The sequence below is a fragment of the Solea solea genome, chromosome 7 (genome assembly GCF_958295425.1).
Source record: "Solea solea chromosome 7, fSolSol10.1, whole genome shotgun sequence".
NCBI classification, from domain to species: Eukaryota; Metazoa; Chordata; class Actinopteri; order Pleuronectiformes; family Soleidae; genus Solea; species Solea solea.
The window spans coordinates 17,244,181-17,257,221 of NC_081140.1; the positions used below are offsets into that span (position 1 = coordinate 17,244,181).

The 13,041-nt window shown below is 38.6% G+C and overlaps 1 protein-coding gene across 4 annotated transcripts in view; it reads right to left on the reverse strand.

Moving 5' to 3' along the window:
- The window catches only part of arhgef12a (Rho guanine nucleotide exchange factor (GEF) 12a), a 35,590-nt gene that overhangs the window by 12,285 nt on the left and 10,264 nt on the right, over window positions 1-13,041 (reverse strand). For 2 of the 4 annotated variants that reach the window (XM_058633704.1, XM_058633703.1), the window contains exons 2-11: window positions 8,569-8,589; window positions 7,714-7,805; window positions 5,910-5,975; window positions 3,199-3,297; window positions 2,067-2,116; window positions 1,793-1,850; window positions 1,530-1,702; window positions 1,205-1,258; window positions 813-932; window positions 470-580 (exon numbers count right to left, since the gene is read on the reverse strand). In XM_058633704.1, the coding sequence (XP_058489687.1) occupies window positions 470-580; window positions 813-932; window positions 1,205-1,258; window positions 1,530-1,702; window positions 1,793-1,850; window positions 2,067-2,116; window positions 3,199-3,297; window positions 5,910-5,975; window positions 7,714-7,805; window positions 8,569-8,589 (844 nt within the window). The remainder of the gene's footprint in view (window positions 1-469; window positions 581-812; window positions 933-1,204; window positions 1,259-1,529; window positions 1,703-1,792; window positions 1,851-2,066; window positions 2,117-3,198; window positions 3,298-5,909; window positions 5,976-7,713; window positions 7,806-8,568; window positions 8,590-13,041) is intronic. The other 2 variants (XM_058633705.1, XM_058633706.1) reach the window with 2 other exon arrangements.

The window sequence follows — 13,041 nt, forward strand, 5'->3', positions numbered from 1 at the left end:
TCGGCGTGTGAGAGAGAGAGAGATGTGCAAGCAGGCACTACACAAAACAGTGCATTGCTTTTGTAAGTTGCATTGAAGAAAAATGCTATCATTTTGTGGTGGTCACGTATTGGTCAATGTATGGGAAACCCGGAACTGAACATCGAAGTTAACTTAACTGTGCATGGAAATGTATTGACTGACAATCAATCACATTTCGACAAAAGACGCAACAACAAAACAACTAATTGCCTCAAGTGGCCAAGTGGCCGACTGTGAGCAGCAGAGTTTAAAAGGATGCATTTGAATGGAATTTTCTGGGGATGTACGATAGGTTATGGACCAAGGAAGCAAAGATACCATTTTGGTGGTGATTCAGATTCAAGATTTTTTTTTTTAATCCTTGAGAAATAGGGGAATGTATCTCCTGTCTTTGACCTTATCTAGACTGACTTTAATTGTAATACGACATTTATAGTTGACAACTTACAGGAGTGCTGCTCCAGGAGGACATGTCTGTGCTGTTGTCTGCCTTGGAGGTGAGAGTATGTTCTGATTCGAACATGCAACCATCATCTGTATCACCACCTGGAACAGCCTCCTGAGGATTTAAGTAGACCAAACAATTGTTACCAATAATGGACACTCTCACTACATAAAAATATAGACAATGTGCAGAATAGAAAGAATGAACACACACAGTATATCAAATAAGCTGTCACACAGACACAAAAGAGTGGCTTCCCACAAACATGGTTCCTGCTGCTCTACATACAGTCATGTTTCTAGATAGTTACCCCATTCAGTGGGCTGATTTTATAAGATTTCTATACCTGTGTTGCCCCAGTGGCCTTGAAGAGCTGACCCTGCAGCCGAGGAATGTGTTTATTAGCTTCCTGGATGTCTTTCAGTAGTTTGGGGGAAGGGTTCTTGCTGTACTCCTCCTTCATGGCCTAGACAGCAAGAGGAGTGAAATCAAGTCAAGGACTCAGCACCATTCATATTTTGTTAAATATATACAGTCATGCATGTGAAATAATGAAGTACAGATATGGGATGTAAGGGCATTTGAGAATAGCCGGCTTCGACTCTAACAAATGGTTCTGTTAAGACAATCAGGGATGATTCCACCACTGAGTTGAGACAGTTGATTGCAATTTCCTCCACTAAGGAAAACACTGATACGCTGTTTAAAAAAGTAAGTGGCAATGATTGTTCTGCTAACCTGAAACTCCTGCATCTTTTGTAAGGTGTCAACCTTCTGGATGCTATTTTCATCCTGCAGATGGAAAAAAAGAAAAGGAACGTTGAGATGTTTGACTTGGACTAGATGACTGTCATTTGAGCAAATACATCATATCCATAATCTACATGGAATTGAATAAAACAGCACACAAGAGATCCTGAGATAAAGAGAAGCTGCCATTTAGGTTAGACAAGATGATGAAAATTCCTGAGATAATGAGGAGATAGTAAGGAAGTAAGAACACATTTCTGAAGGCAAGATATAGAAGAAAATAAACAAAAGTAGTGACTAATGTCGTTCATACCCATGGTGGATGTGTTGAAGAGAGTCTGCCCTGAGGACTGTAAGGGCGTTCTGTTGCTGGAGAGTTTGGAGAGGAAATACTAATGCCCACCATTTCAGACTCAGCTTCAGTTAGAGGGATCTGGGCGAGCCCTGGAGGGCGCCCCAACACTGTGAGGGCCACATAGGAGCCCGCTGGGAAAAATATCACAAGGGACATGTTTTTTATTTATGTTTTTTTTCTCCCAATGTGGATTTTACTTAAATATTGACATTAAAACTTACATTTGATAAGCTTCACCACTTCTATGTGATTAGAATGTGTAACAAGAGTCCCGTTAACCTGGAAGACAGTAATGGTGCAATGATTACAATTATAAAACAAAAACAAGATATAACACTGAATACCATCAAGATTTCCTAAACACATGGACTCACTTCACTCTCAGCCTGAGAGTGCAGAGATAGTAAGTGACCACAAGATGGCAGCCTACAGCTTCTGCATTGGCCTTGGACATAATGTATATTCTAAGATATAAGAGAGTCATACGAACACTACCTTGATGATCCTGTCTCCTGTCTGAACACCTGCTCGCATAGCAGCCCCATCTGACAAACAGAGGAGAGAAACACATTTTAAATAACAAAAGGGCAAGAGGAGGGAAGTGAAATTAAATGAAAATGAATTAAATGGAGGGGAAAATCAGAGGAGACAGCGTACACGCAGTCTGTCGGTGCAACGATTGGTATTTCTAATAGACCGTAGAGTCCTGACGTTGACGTTGCAAAGTGACTATTTTAAAAGACCATAACAGTGGTTATATTACAAGAAGGACCTGTTTCACAGCTCCACCACAAACAAAGGGATTTAGGCATGAGACAGGTTATTAAGAGATCCTGGTCTGACTCTGTAGTCAGCAGCAAACGGCTGAAGTGTTAACCAAATACAGGAAAATGTAATACTTGCGATGTGCATCTTGGATCTTCGGTTTTATTCTTATGATTATGGTGGATATTTGAACCAGTGTCATGTGACTAAGGACTGGTCAAGGCATGTGTGACTGGTAACTTGTGACTAAATGATACAGGTTTATGTGACATGATATTTGGCTTTTAATTGTTTTACAGGCTTAATTCAGACTTGTGACATGGACGAATGGGAGAAGCTACGCCATAATACAGTCCGTTTGCTACTCAGTTTACAAAGAGATGAAAAACAAGTTTTATAAATTATTCAAATGAAACTAAGTAGACTTCTCTTTGTGATGAGTCATTAACAGTAGCACACATGGGAGGCTTTACAGGGAAAGGCAAACACTGCCAGATGATGACAGTGCAACATTAGGTGCCCGATCAGTTCCTTCCTCTTCCGTCTCTTTCCACTACTGTACTGACACTGTAATGTTTTCTGTGGCCTGATAACAGCCCAGTATTATGTGAAAGTCCCTTCCTTTAAAGACAACATGATGAAACAGAAATGAAGAGGATATTTACAACAAATGACCTCACTATTCCTAGTTACCCCTGATATGTATGAGTTCAGATCACACAACCATGATGTTTGATGTCAGAGTTAGTAAAAGCAGCCCACCTCTCTATTACAATAGCTTAGACCAAAGAAGGAATAACACTGTAATAACACAGTTTTCCTTCTCCTTTTTTTTTTCTTCAAATTTGAGACTCTGTCTTACCTTCTTTGACAAGCTGCACAAATACTGGGTTGTCACCGCTGACTGTGAGCCCAAAGCCATTTTCATCTCTCTGGATGATTACACATCGCTGGACCAGACCTGCAAGTGAGACAGACAGGGCAGAAAAAAAACATAACAGTGTCTTCAAAAAGGACCAGGAAGACACTGAAGTCATTGAAGTACATTTACATAGTTAAATTAGTGCCTCAAACACAACCTGTGTGGAAAAAATGATCACAATTTGCTGATGATCACCAGCTCTTGATTCTTAAGTCAATCCAAGCACATGCTGCACAAAACCAAAGCATTCATGAGAAGGTCCCGCATTTAAGATTTAAGTGTTTTTTCCAAAACAATACACATATTTGTCTGTGTATGCATTCCCCAAACCATAAAAACATATTTGTTTTTTTTGCTGCTATTTGGAATAAGAAGACTCATAGACCAATAATGCTTTTGAACATGAATATGGCCATGTTGGTGCTGTCTTGAGACATACTTGAAATAACCTGAACCTAACCTATCCTTTGTGATATCAGCAGAAGCCATCTACAGAAGTCTAGACACTACTGTCAGGATAACAAGTGGTGTGTCAAGTCAGACTTGGCTAGAAACCCAAATCTTTAAAAAAATATTTCAAAGTCAGTCTGATTTTAAGTAAATATCATTGGTATAACGCAAAATCATAACATTAAGTATATCAAGGACCTTTTAAGAATAATACAATAATAATAAAAAATACATGAATTATGAAATAATACATGTTGTTTATTCTCTTGATGGTACCAGACATTGTTTGTTGTCTCCAGGATTTTTAGAAGGTTGGTGTGGCAAACGCCTTTCGATCGTTTTGCATGCACACACAAAAAGCAACACAATGTGATGTTATTGAAATGTGCAGCATCAACCACGGAGATGAGTCGATCAACAAGGACAGTGGTATGGTGGGGGTTGGAGAATGGAAGGAACAGGAGCTTAAAAAGCAGAGAGCAGATAGACAAGGCCAAAAGCCACAGCCTGGGGGGAAGGGAGTGGGGGGGGGAAGTAGAACTAAGGGAGCAGGGGGAAGGGGCATCGAGAGAGGGCAAGGGTGTCAACAAGACAGATGAAGCCATACGGGTTAAAAGTCTAGTGTGAAATTTGCCTTCCGATGTTTTAGCTTTTCCTAACATTTAGCAGTATTTTAGAGACGTTTCATCTGTATATATAAACCACGATGAAAAGGTATCACTGATACGATCCCTGGACAAGTCGAAAATGGTCATGTATTATTCAGACGTTTAACTGATCCATGATCAGCACCTTTAGCTAAAAGACACGGACATGGACCCTAGAGAATAAACTGACCTTTCACACTGACAGACTACCTTCAGCAGGCACATAATCACAAAAAGACGAAAGTCATTACAATTTCACATACAAAGGTCAGACTACTTTTCATAAATCTACAAGTCAAAACATTTCGAGCCTCAATAACGGCCTTCCATCTGTGAATTTAGTCAATTCTAAACTGGTGGACGGCCAAAGACATATACTTATAATACTGTTAAATACAACAGTATAGTCTCATCTTAAGTCACTGTGTCTCAGACAGTATGTCACATTGTCTGACAATTTCTGTCCCAAGACCTTCTTGTGCACATTGTGACCAATAACAGGGAAAGAATTAGAAACATTATCCCAGATGTAAGAGCACAAAGGATTAAAATGACACGTTCACACCACAGGGGAGACGAGGCTCAATATTGACCCTGCTTTACGTGTGGATTCTGCAAATATGTCACTCAACCCATTGCTCAGTGGGTGCTTAGCTTTAATCTACACTAATGTGAGTCCAAGTAAGCATGTATGTATTATTCTCTGTGTGAGTTTCATATTTAATCACACTTATACGATGACTTAACTGGAACTCAACATAAATATTGAACATAATATTTAGATCCAACTCAAGTGGGTTTATGAAATAAAAAGTAAACAGTGCAACTGCCTCCAGGTAATCCAATATCTATCTTTTAAATAGTATCAACTGTGCTCCTTCCACTGAACAAAAAAACATTTCTCAGTTACAAAAAGAACATTATTTTGTAGTTTTAAACTGTGTTGTGGCAGACAATAAGAATACAATTTAGGGGAATGTTTAAAACACTGCTTTTGCTTATGAAAAAATAAAAGGCTAATTATTTTACAAACATCTGGCAATTCAAAAAAGAAAAACACACACACAAAACCATGGAAAGGTACACTTTGCAACAGCATGAGCCACAGTTATCAGATTTAGGAATGAGGATGGCAGACCTTGCAACAATGCTTCAGTGTGCAACCACCTGGATCATTTGCTAATCTATATTTAAATCAAAACAAATGCTTCTAAATTAAAGCTTCTCAGTTGTTAGGATCTAATGCTTTTGTTGTTGAGCGTCAACTAAATTAAATTGTAGCTGAACAAAACTAAGCGATATCTACAAAAGGACATTTTCCACCCACAAGTTTATGAGCAGATTAATTTTTTCAGGCCCAGTCGCACGGAAAACCACTGGGAGACACATAGAGCTGAAAAAAGGTGCACAGAAACAATGAAATGAAATGCATTACAGGGAATGAAACATGATTATTTACAACTATCACTGAGTAGCAATTTCACAGCAATGTCTGTATAGAAGTATGTATAGATAGTAGTTGTCACAGCAGCCATTCCAGCAGGAGCATCTTACCACAGGACTCAGGCCTCCCCTCTGCTAGCACACTGCTGCTGCCACTCTTCTGCACCACCAGAGCTTCTGCCCACAGCCCCCACCACGCAGATCACAGCACAGACAGCACAGCCGCAAACAAACAACACGGAGAAAACAAGAACAAACAAAAGGAAAGGAAAAAAACAAAACAGGAAAGAGAAAATCATGAAGAGAAACAATCATGGGAGAAGAAAAATTAAATAAATAGGTAGTTTGATAAAACAATAGTTGGAAGCTGGAGTAGGCAGGAGTGTTGTCACTTAAATTAACTTCTTTCTCTCCTCTATGGATTTCACACAACTTATTTGTTGTGACTTCATTGTTAAAGGCCCAACTTATATACTTATACTGAAATCTTATGCCTTTCCACAAAATATTCAATTATTTAAAATATGTGTATGAATTTTCTAACCATGCACAGCTGGAAACTGGAAGAGAGCCTTCATGTTAGGACTCAAGTATGAGCAATTTGCAATCAGTTTTAGTATGCTGCATACACAGCTGTTGCAATGATCACTGTCATTTCGGTAAAAAGAGACAATACTTAAATAAAATAAATGAATAACTTAATAAAATGGCCACAATATTGAAGCCTGTCACAGGTTATGATGCAGTGAATCATCAGTTAACATCTCCCCTGAGTATGTGACTTCTCCTGCCCACACGCTAATAAACCCAGGCACCTAATTGTGACAGAAAAGGCAACAAAGAGGAAATATAGCAAAGGATTCATGCCAACAGCAGATGTCTAGACGGAGGCAAACTGAAATATTGATGACCGTCATGCAAAAGATCATAACATACATTTGATTATGAAAGAAAAATAAACTAACAAGGACAATAATATGTGTGTTTCAGATGAATAAAGCATCTTTTGCTCCTCTGTGACTACTGTGCACTTCATCTCTCTCGTCATTTCAAACATTCGTGAACAAACAAGGTTTTATTTTGTGTTACCACTGAGAGACCACAGCTTCTCTGTGCTCGGTTGCATCATACTGAGATAAGCCACCACGTGGTGCAGACGATTTTCAGTTCTGTTTTGAATACAGAAGCCATATCTCAAATCACTCTGCCCTTGTTGATGGCAGATAAAATGGGGGAGGGTCACCCAATCAAACTAGACCGTTTCTGAAACCGACCATAACAATCTCGACCTGCAATAAACTTGGAGTTCATGGCAACCTTTGCGACTTTAAGACCTTAACATCTATATCAAGACCACCCAACGATTTCTGTAACAACCATGTGGACCTTTAACATGCAGCTGCTGTATTTAACTGTCCAGTGCTTGTCTGTGTACAAACTGCAACTTCAGACTCAGACAATAAAGACATAATGGTAATGTCCAAAGTTAGATCAACTTAAAAAAAACAAACAAAAAAAAAACAACTAAGTAACCTGTCAGAGATAAGACTTAAATAATTATCTCACCTCAGACCACACAAGTAAAAATGTATACACAGCACAAAGCATAAAGAGAAAGATGTTCACACCACCTTTCACAATCCCGGCATGGTTTGTTCAAACCACACACTTGTCTTATGAGACTGTTTGTGTGTGTGCCTGTGATATGAGTGGAAAAAAAGAGCAAGAAAGAAATGGTTGAGAGAGGGACAGATAGAAATATACAGCATGTGGCAGGTAGCAAGATAAAGTGAGGCATACACAGATAGAAAGGCAGGATGAAAAAAGGATTTCTGATGCAAAAAGAGAGCATGAATAAAAAAACATAACAGAGAAGAGGATCAGTGTGGACCTGGAAATAAAAGCAGTAAATTACCTGTAGGGTCAAACTCATTGGCGAGATGTGAGGATTTGTCACTTTTGGGTTTCTTGTCTGGGGGATGGTCTTTACTGAGAATGCTGCTGGTTCTAGACAGAGAGGAAACCCCATGAGAAAAAAAGAGAATAATAATCCTGTACACAAAAAAAGCTAACTTTTGGCATTCATGTGTATCTGCCATTTATGTATTGCCACATACACACTGTAGTCTTGTGAAGTGTAACATTTTCCGCAGGGTAATTTCATCTTGCTGTGCTACTGTCATGTATTATGCAAGCTCTATAGGCAAATGAAGGTTCAGGAGGAGTTACAATTGTTCACTTCATCATTGAGAATAGTGTGGCATAAGGTCCTCCCAGTGTATGAATCATGCCGAGTGTGTCTACTGTATAATGTGACAGCCACGGAGGACGTGGAGCCACTCAACAGAGTGCCCAGAGAGCAAAGCCAGAGAAAGGACACTCCTCAGTCGAGGTGCCACAAGGCCAGACTCGAGCATGAACCTTGGGAGGCTATGTATGGCTGCCTCTGCCTATACCGGCCCCAACTGTGAAAGGCCACTGTTCTGTTCACAGTGAAAGGCAGTGATGGGCCGCCCTTAGAAGAGGGACCCCTTTGTCAGTCACTGTGTGCGTGTGTATGAGTGTACATGGGTGGAGGGGGGTGGTGTGGGGTATGTTTAGTCCAAACTCTGAAGACTTCTGTGTTGCAGCACACCAGGCCTAGTAAATCCTGCCTCATTTCCCTCATCTAGAGCTCTGCAAGTGTGTGTGCGTGTGTTGCCATAGAATTACCTAACCATAAGCATGCACGTCTTCACAATTAAATAGGGGAAAAAATTAAGATTCTTACCTGTTTGCTTTCTTGGGAAACCTGCAAGATAAAGGAGAATGACCATCAGTCTCCAACCAAAATGACATGACAGACTAACAGACGGTCACCGTAAATTGCTATGTGGAGAGTGAAAAACAAGATGCCAAGCTAGCAGCTTCCCCTGGATGAGAACCACATAGTGATAAACATGATAATCCCGAGTTCTTTGGCTGCGGATTAAAGCCTTTTCCAGGTCAAATGTCCTCAGATGTCAAGCTGTGTCTGCCACACTTACACTTACATGACTTGACAGTAATCATATCATAATCGTATCCGTGGCCTATTTGGGACCGACTGCTGCCACAGAGCGATTAAATAATTTAGGGACATCGTCAATGTTCTTCCAGTAAGTATTGACTTGCTGCTCATTATTGCAGTAGGTTTTCACTATCTTTAGTATTTAACCTTGAAGAGTCAAAAGTAAGATTTAGGACTTAAGGTCTCCGTCTTCACTTAGACACTCCAAAAAACTGAAAAGAGCACTTATTAGCAGCTGCAGACGTACGCTACTTACAAAAACTGACTTGGCAATTCTTACGCCAGAACTAAATTTAACTCCATTAACCTTTGATGGATGAATAAAGTCACAAACCATACTTAAAATTAAGCACATTTCCCATCTTTGTTATCTGAAAGTGACTTTTTGAATGGGCAATGTAAATATGTTATTGTACTGCATTGTCCTCTGTATGGAAAACCTCCTGAAAAATGACACATTATCTTTATTGTGGTGATGTGGAAAACATGGACGAGTCTAATGCCTGAACCAGGATTTCATCCCACAAATGTTAACCAATTTTCAGATTTTATTGCCATGCCCACATTTCTTTATTTAGGTAATGTTTTCCTCAGTGTCAAAATGTTAATGTCAAGCTGTGTTTGACATAGTGAAATTAACAAAATATGCCAACACAGTAAACTATATGCGTTACAATGTGAGGCTTCTGCAATGGTAAACTTTCATTTTCCAAAGCAAAATATATATAATACAGAACCCTTGTAAGATAAATTATATATTGTAGAACACCAGTTCTTCCGCATAGAGGAGGTCTCACGAATGACTGGCCCACATTTACTCCCTTTCTCCTGGCGACACTGTGTCCCATTCAGACTCATGCAGGGGCAGCTGAATGGCCCGTTTATGAAAATGCCTCAGACTGTAATAAGTTCCAGAGCCTCCAGCTGAAAAAAGAAAAACGTAACTCTACGTAGCCCACTCCCTAAGAAACCTCTGAAGTGGAGAGATGGAAAAGTCAGCACATAAACACACACTGAAGTGGGACATGCGTACACACAAGCCCAGGGTCGGCAAAACTGAGTAGGCACATGTTGTTCTTGGTAGATCATACAGGAACAAATGAAAACATGACAGTGAGACTGGGTTTAAGGGGCAGAATGATGCATCAGACCATCTGTTACATCTATGCTTAACTTATCAACCAATATAATGGCTCTAAAACTAATGTTCTAATAGTGTCCGAGCAGAGTAAACCCTAGCATTAAATGACATGTGGAAGACACATTGGAAGAATGAAGAGAAAAAAGGTCAATAAAAAAAGAACAGAGACTGAGAAGACTTGAAGTGTGGCAAATGAGGTGTTAAAGTTACAGTGTAAAAAGAGCTAAATTAAGTCTGGACACTGGAGATGTTGAGCAGTATATGAGAATGAAAATCCTTAATGTTTATGACAAAAAAGAAAAAAAAAACAAGTGCAGGAAACTGCAGGTCGAGACGAATAAATCACTGGGCTTAAACATACAGGACAGGAGTTTCAAGAATGTCAAACATATAATGAATTTCATCATTATAATAACAATACTATATAACACAGCATTTTTTTGTATCAGTGTACAATCAGAAGATTGTGTGAATTTTTTTCATTTAGACCATCATGTATTAGTTAATGAACAAACTAAACATGTTTTGACTTGTGATGCTAATTGAAGGCCACATAGGTTCTCCAACACACTTGGAAGGTAATGTGAGGGATATATTTAGCGGCAACACACAACTTCACAGATCACTACATTTTATACACTGTACCTTTAAATTATAGGTAGCATTTCTACATGGCAACCCCTAAATATCCTACCACACAGAACCCTGACACTGCCAGGTTTCTGCTTGTGGTTGTATGTATGCCTCCACCCATCCATGTCATGTGTTGTGACTTGGAATTAATTAAATTAAAAGGCAAAATGGAATTTAAGTCAGATTCCTTGAATGTGTTCAAATGCTTGGCAAAGCTGAATCAGACAGAACGCAAAAATGCAGCCTTGACAGAAGCCATAGAATTCTACAACAAGGAGAGTTTTAAAGCACACCCATCAGCATCATTACTGTAGGGCTGTCACAAATCCATCAAATCATCACATTTTCACTTCATTATCGCAGCCAAGGGGATTCATGATAACATTTTTCTAATATTTCTCTAATAATACAATAATAAAACACTGTACTTTCTATAGAAACAATGTTTTAACTTTGTTTATGGTGGGTTTCATGTTTCTTGGCAAATGAAATACACTCACAAAATACTAATACCTATTGTGAGTGTGAGAAGGATAGTTCTGAGGTCACGGTGATCTTAATGATCACTTAATTGTAATCAGTTCTTGTTCAAGTGAAAGTTTGTGTCAAAACTGTAGAAATCTCCTCAAAAAATGTCTCTGATATCACATCAAACAGAATGGGATGGACATAGAGACAGACAACATCATTTCCCTGGCCACGAGTGTTGCCAGCTCAGATTAAAAGGGGCGATAAACACACACTCGCACTCGGCTGAACAAAGATGATACGTTCACTCTTGCGGGCAATTCAAAAAGTAGTTATTATAAGAAAGAATTGCATTTCCTTGTTTACCTTTTCAACATACTGTCCATGGCAACCGGAGAGACAGAAAACATAGATAAAGTATTAGAGCTGGGACAATATGATTTAATCATGATTTGATTGTATCATGATACTTGTGCCAATTTGACTTGTATCACAAGGATAATTTATTGAGACTCAATTATACAAGTATGGTGATTAAACAAAACTGCAATTGAGTAGTACATTATGCAATTAGTCTTTTCTACTTAAACCAAAACTGAACGATACATTACTTGAATGACACAATAACCCACAAGCCATATTTCAAAAATCAAAGCACCTCTGCTAATAATAAAATACAACAACATAATGTTTATAGTTGACCGCTTTATTTAGCCGACCCTGCCAAAGTACAAAATTAAGTGTTTGTTTTTGTTTGTTTTTCTTCAAACCCTGCCTACTTCAATGTGTTCACTAAGCTAGTGCAGTAATAAAATAAAATGCTGGGCAAATATGAATAGAGCCTCTCACAACAGTACACAGCACAAATGTTCAAATCCTCAAATTAACATTCTTCAAATTTAACTGAAAAATGGTCGTTTTAAAACACTGGATTTCAGTGACAAAAAGAACTTTTAATTTCCCTTTCATGAGGTCAATTATTAAAATAAAGCTTTATTCAAATAAGTATACAAGGGATGCATGATATTATTGGCACAATATAAATATTGGCCAACATTGCCTTTACAATGTATAATTGGATATCAACAAACACACCAGTGCCCCTGATATGACTAATGACTAAAACACTTGACTGAATAAGCTGCTACCTCCTTGACTTCTATGCTTGCACCTTCTCCAAATGTTATTTTAACTTTATTCATTATGCACGATGAAGAAAATGTAAATCTACATCTGCTGCTGCACAACAACAGAGACAAAATGAACCATGCCATGGGGAATAAGGAAAGAAAATAGAAGTTATCATGAAATGAATAGACCAAACACAAGAGAGAGAGGTTTTCCCAAAGTAGCATATCGGTTGTATACACAAAAATGCAGGGGTGGCATTTTGAGATTTCCCCCACTCTGGGACCCGCTTTCCAAAATTAGCTTCTTTTCAGACTTTTAGCTGAGATGTGTCTAACATACAGTCAGTTGTGTATAATGTTAAAGTTGCCAATGAGACATTATAGTAAAGCAAATCCAAAGAGATACTGCAGTGACTCTGTATCTTCACTGCTACAGACTCTTGTCACTGCTACGGTTGACTGATTACACTGAAGGGTTTCACTTTCAAGTCAACTTTTCTCTTTCCACTGACGAGTATCCCTACCACACAGCCATAGCTCTAATTACTTCATAACTACATGGTTTCACATCCTTGTTCATTTTTCTACTCCACTGCTTTTATATACACAGTTACAAGAAAAACACAACTTGAAAATAGGCCTATAAGAGGTGAAATCATTGCTTGATTAATCTGATAGCAATAAGTAATTTGAAGATGTCAGTTGCAAATTATATTATCTCACATTGACAGTGCAATGGAATGTTCTTACAGTTGTTAAAAATATTTCAATAAATATATTATTCTGCTAAGAATCTACAAAGCCATACAAACGTTTCAGTAT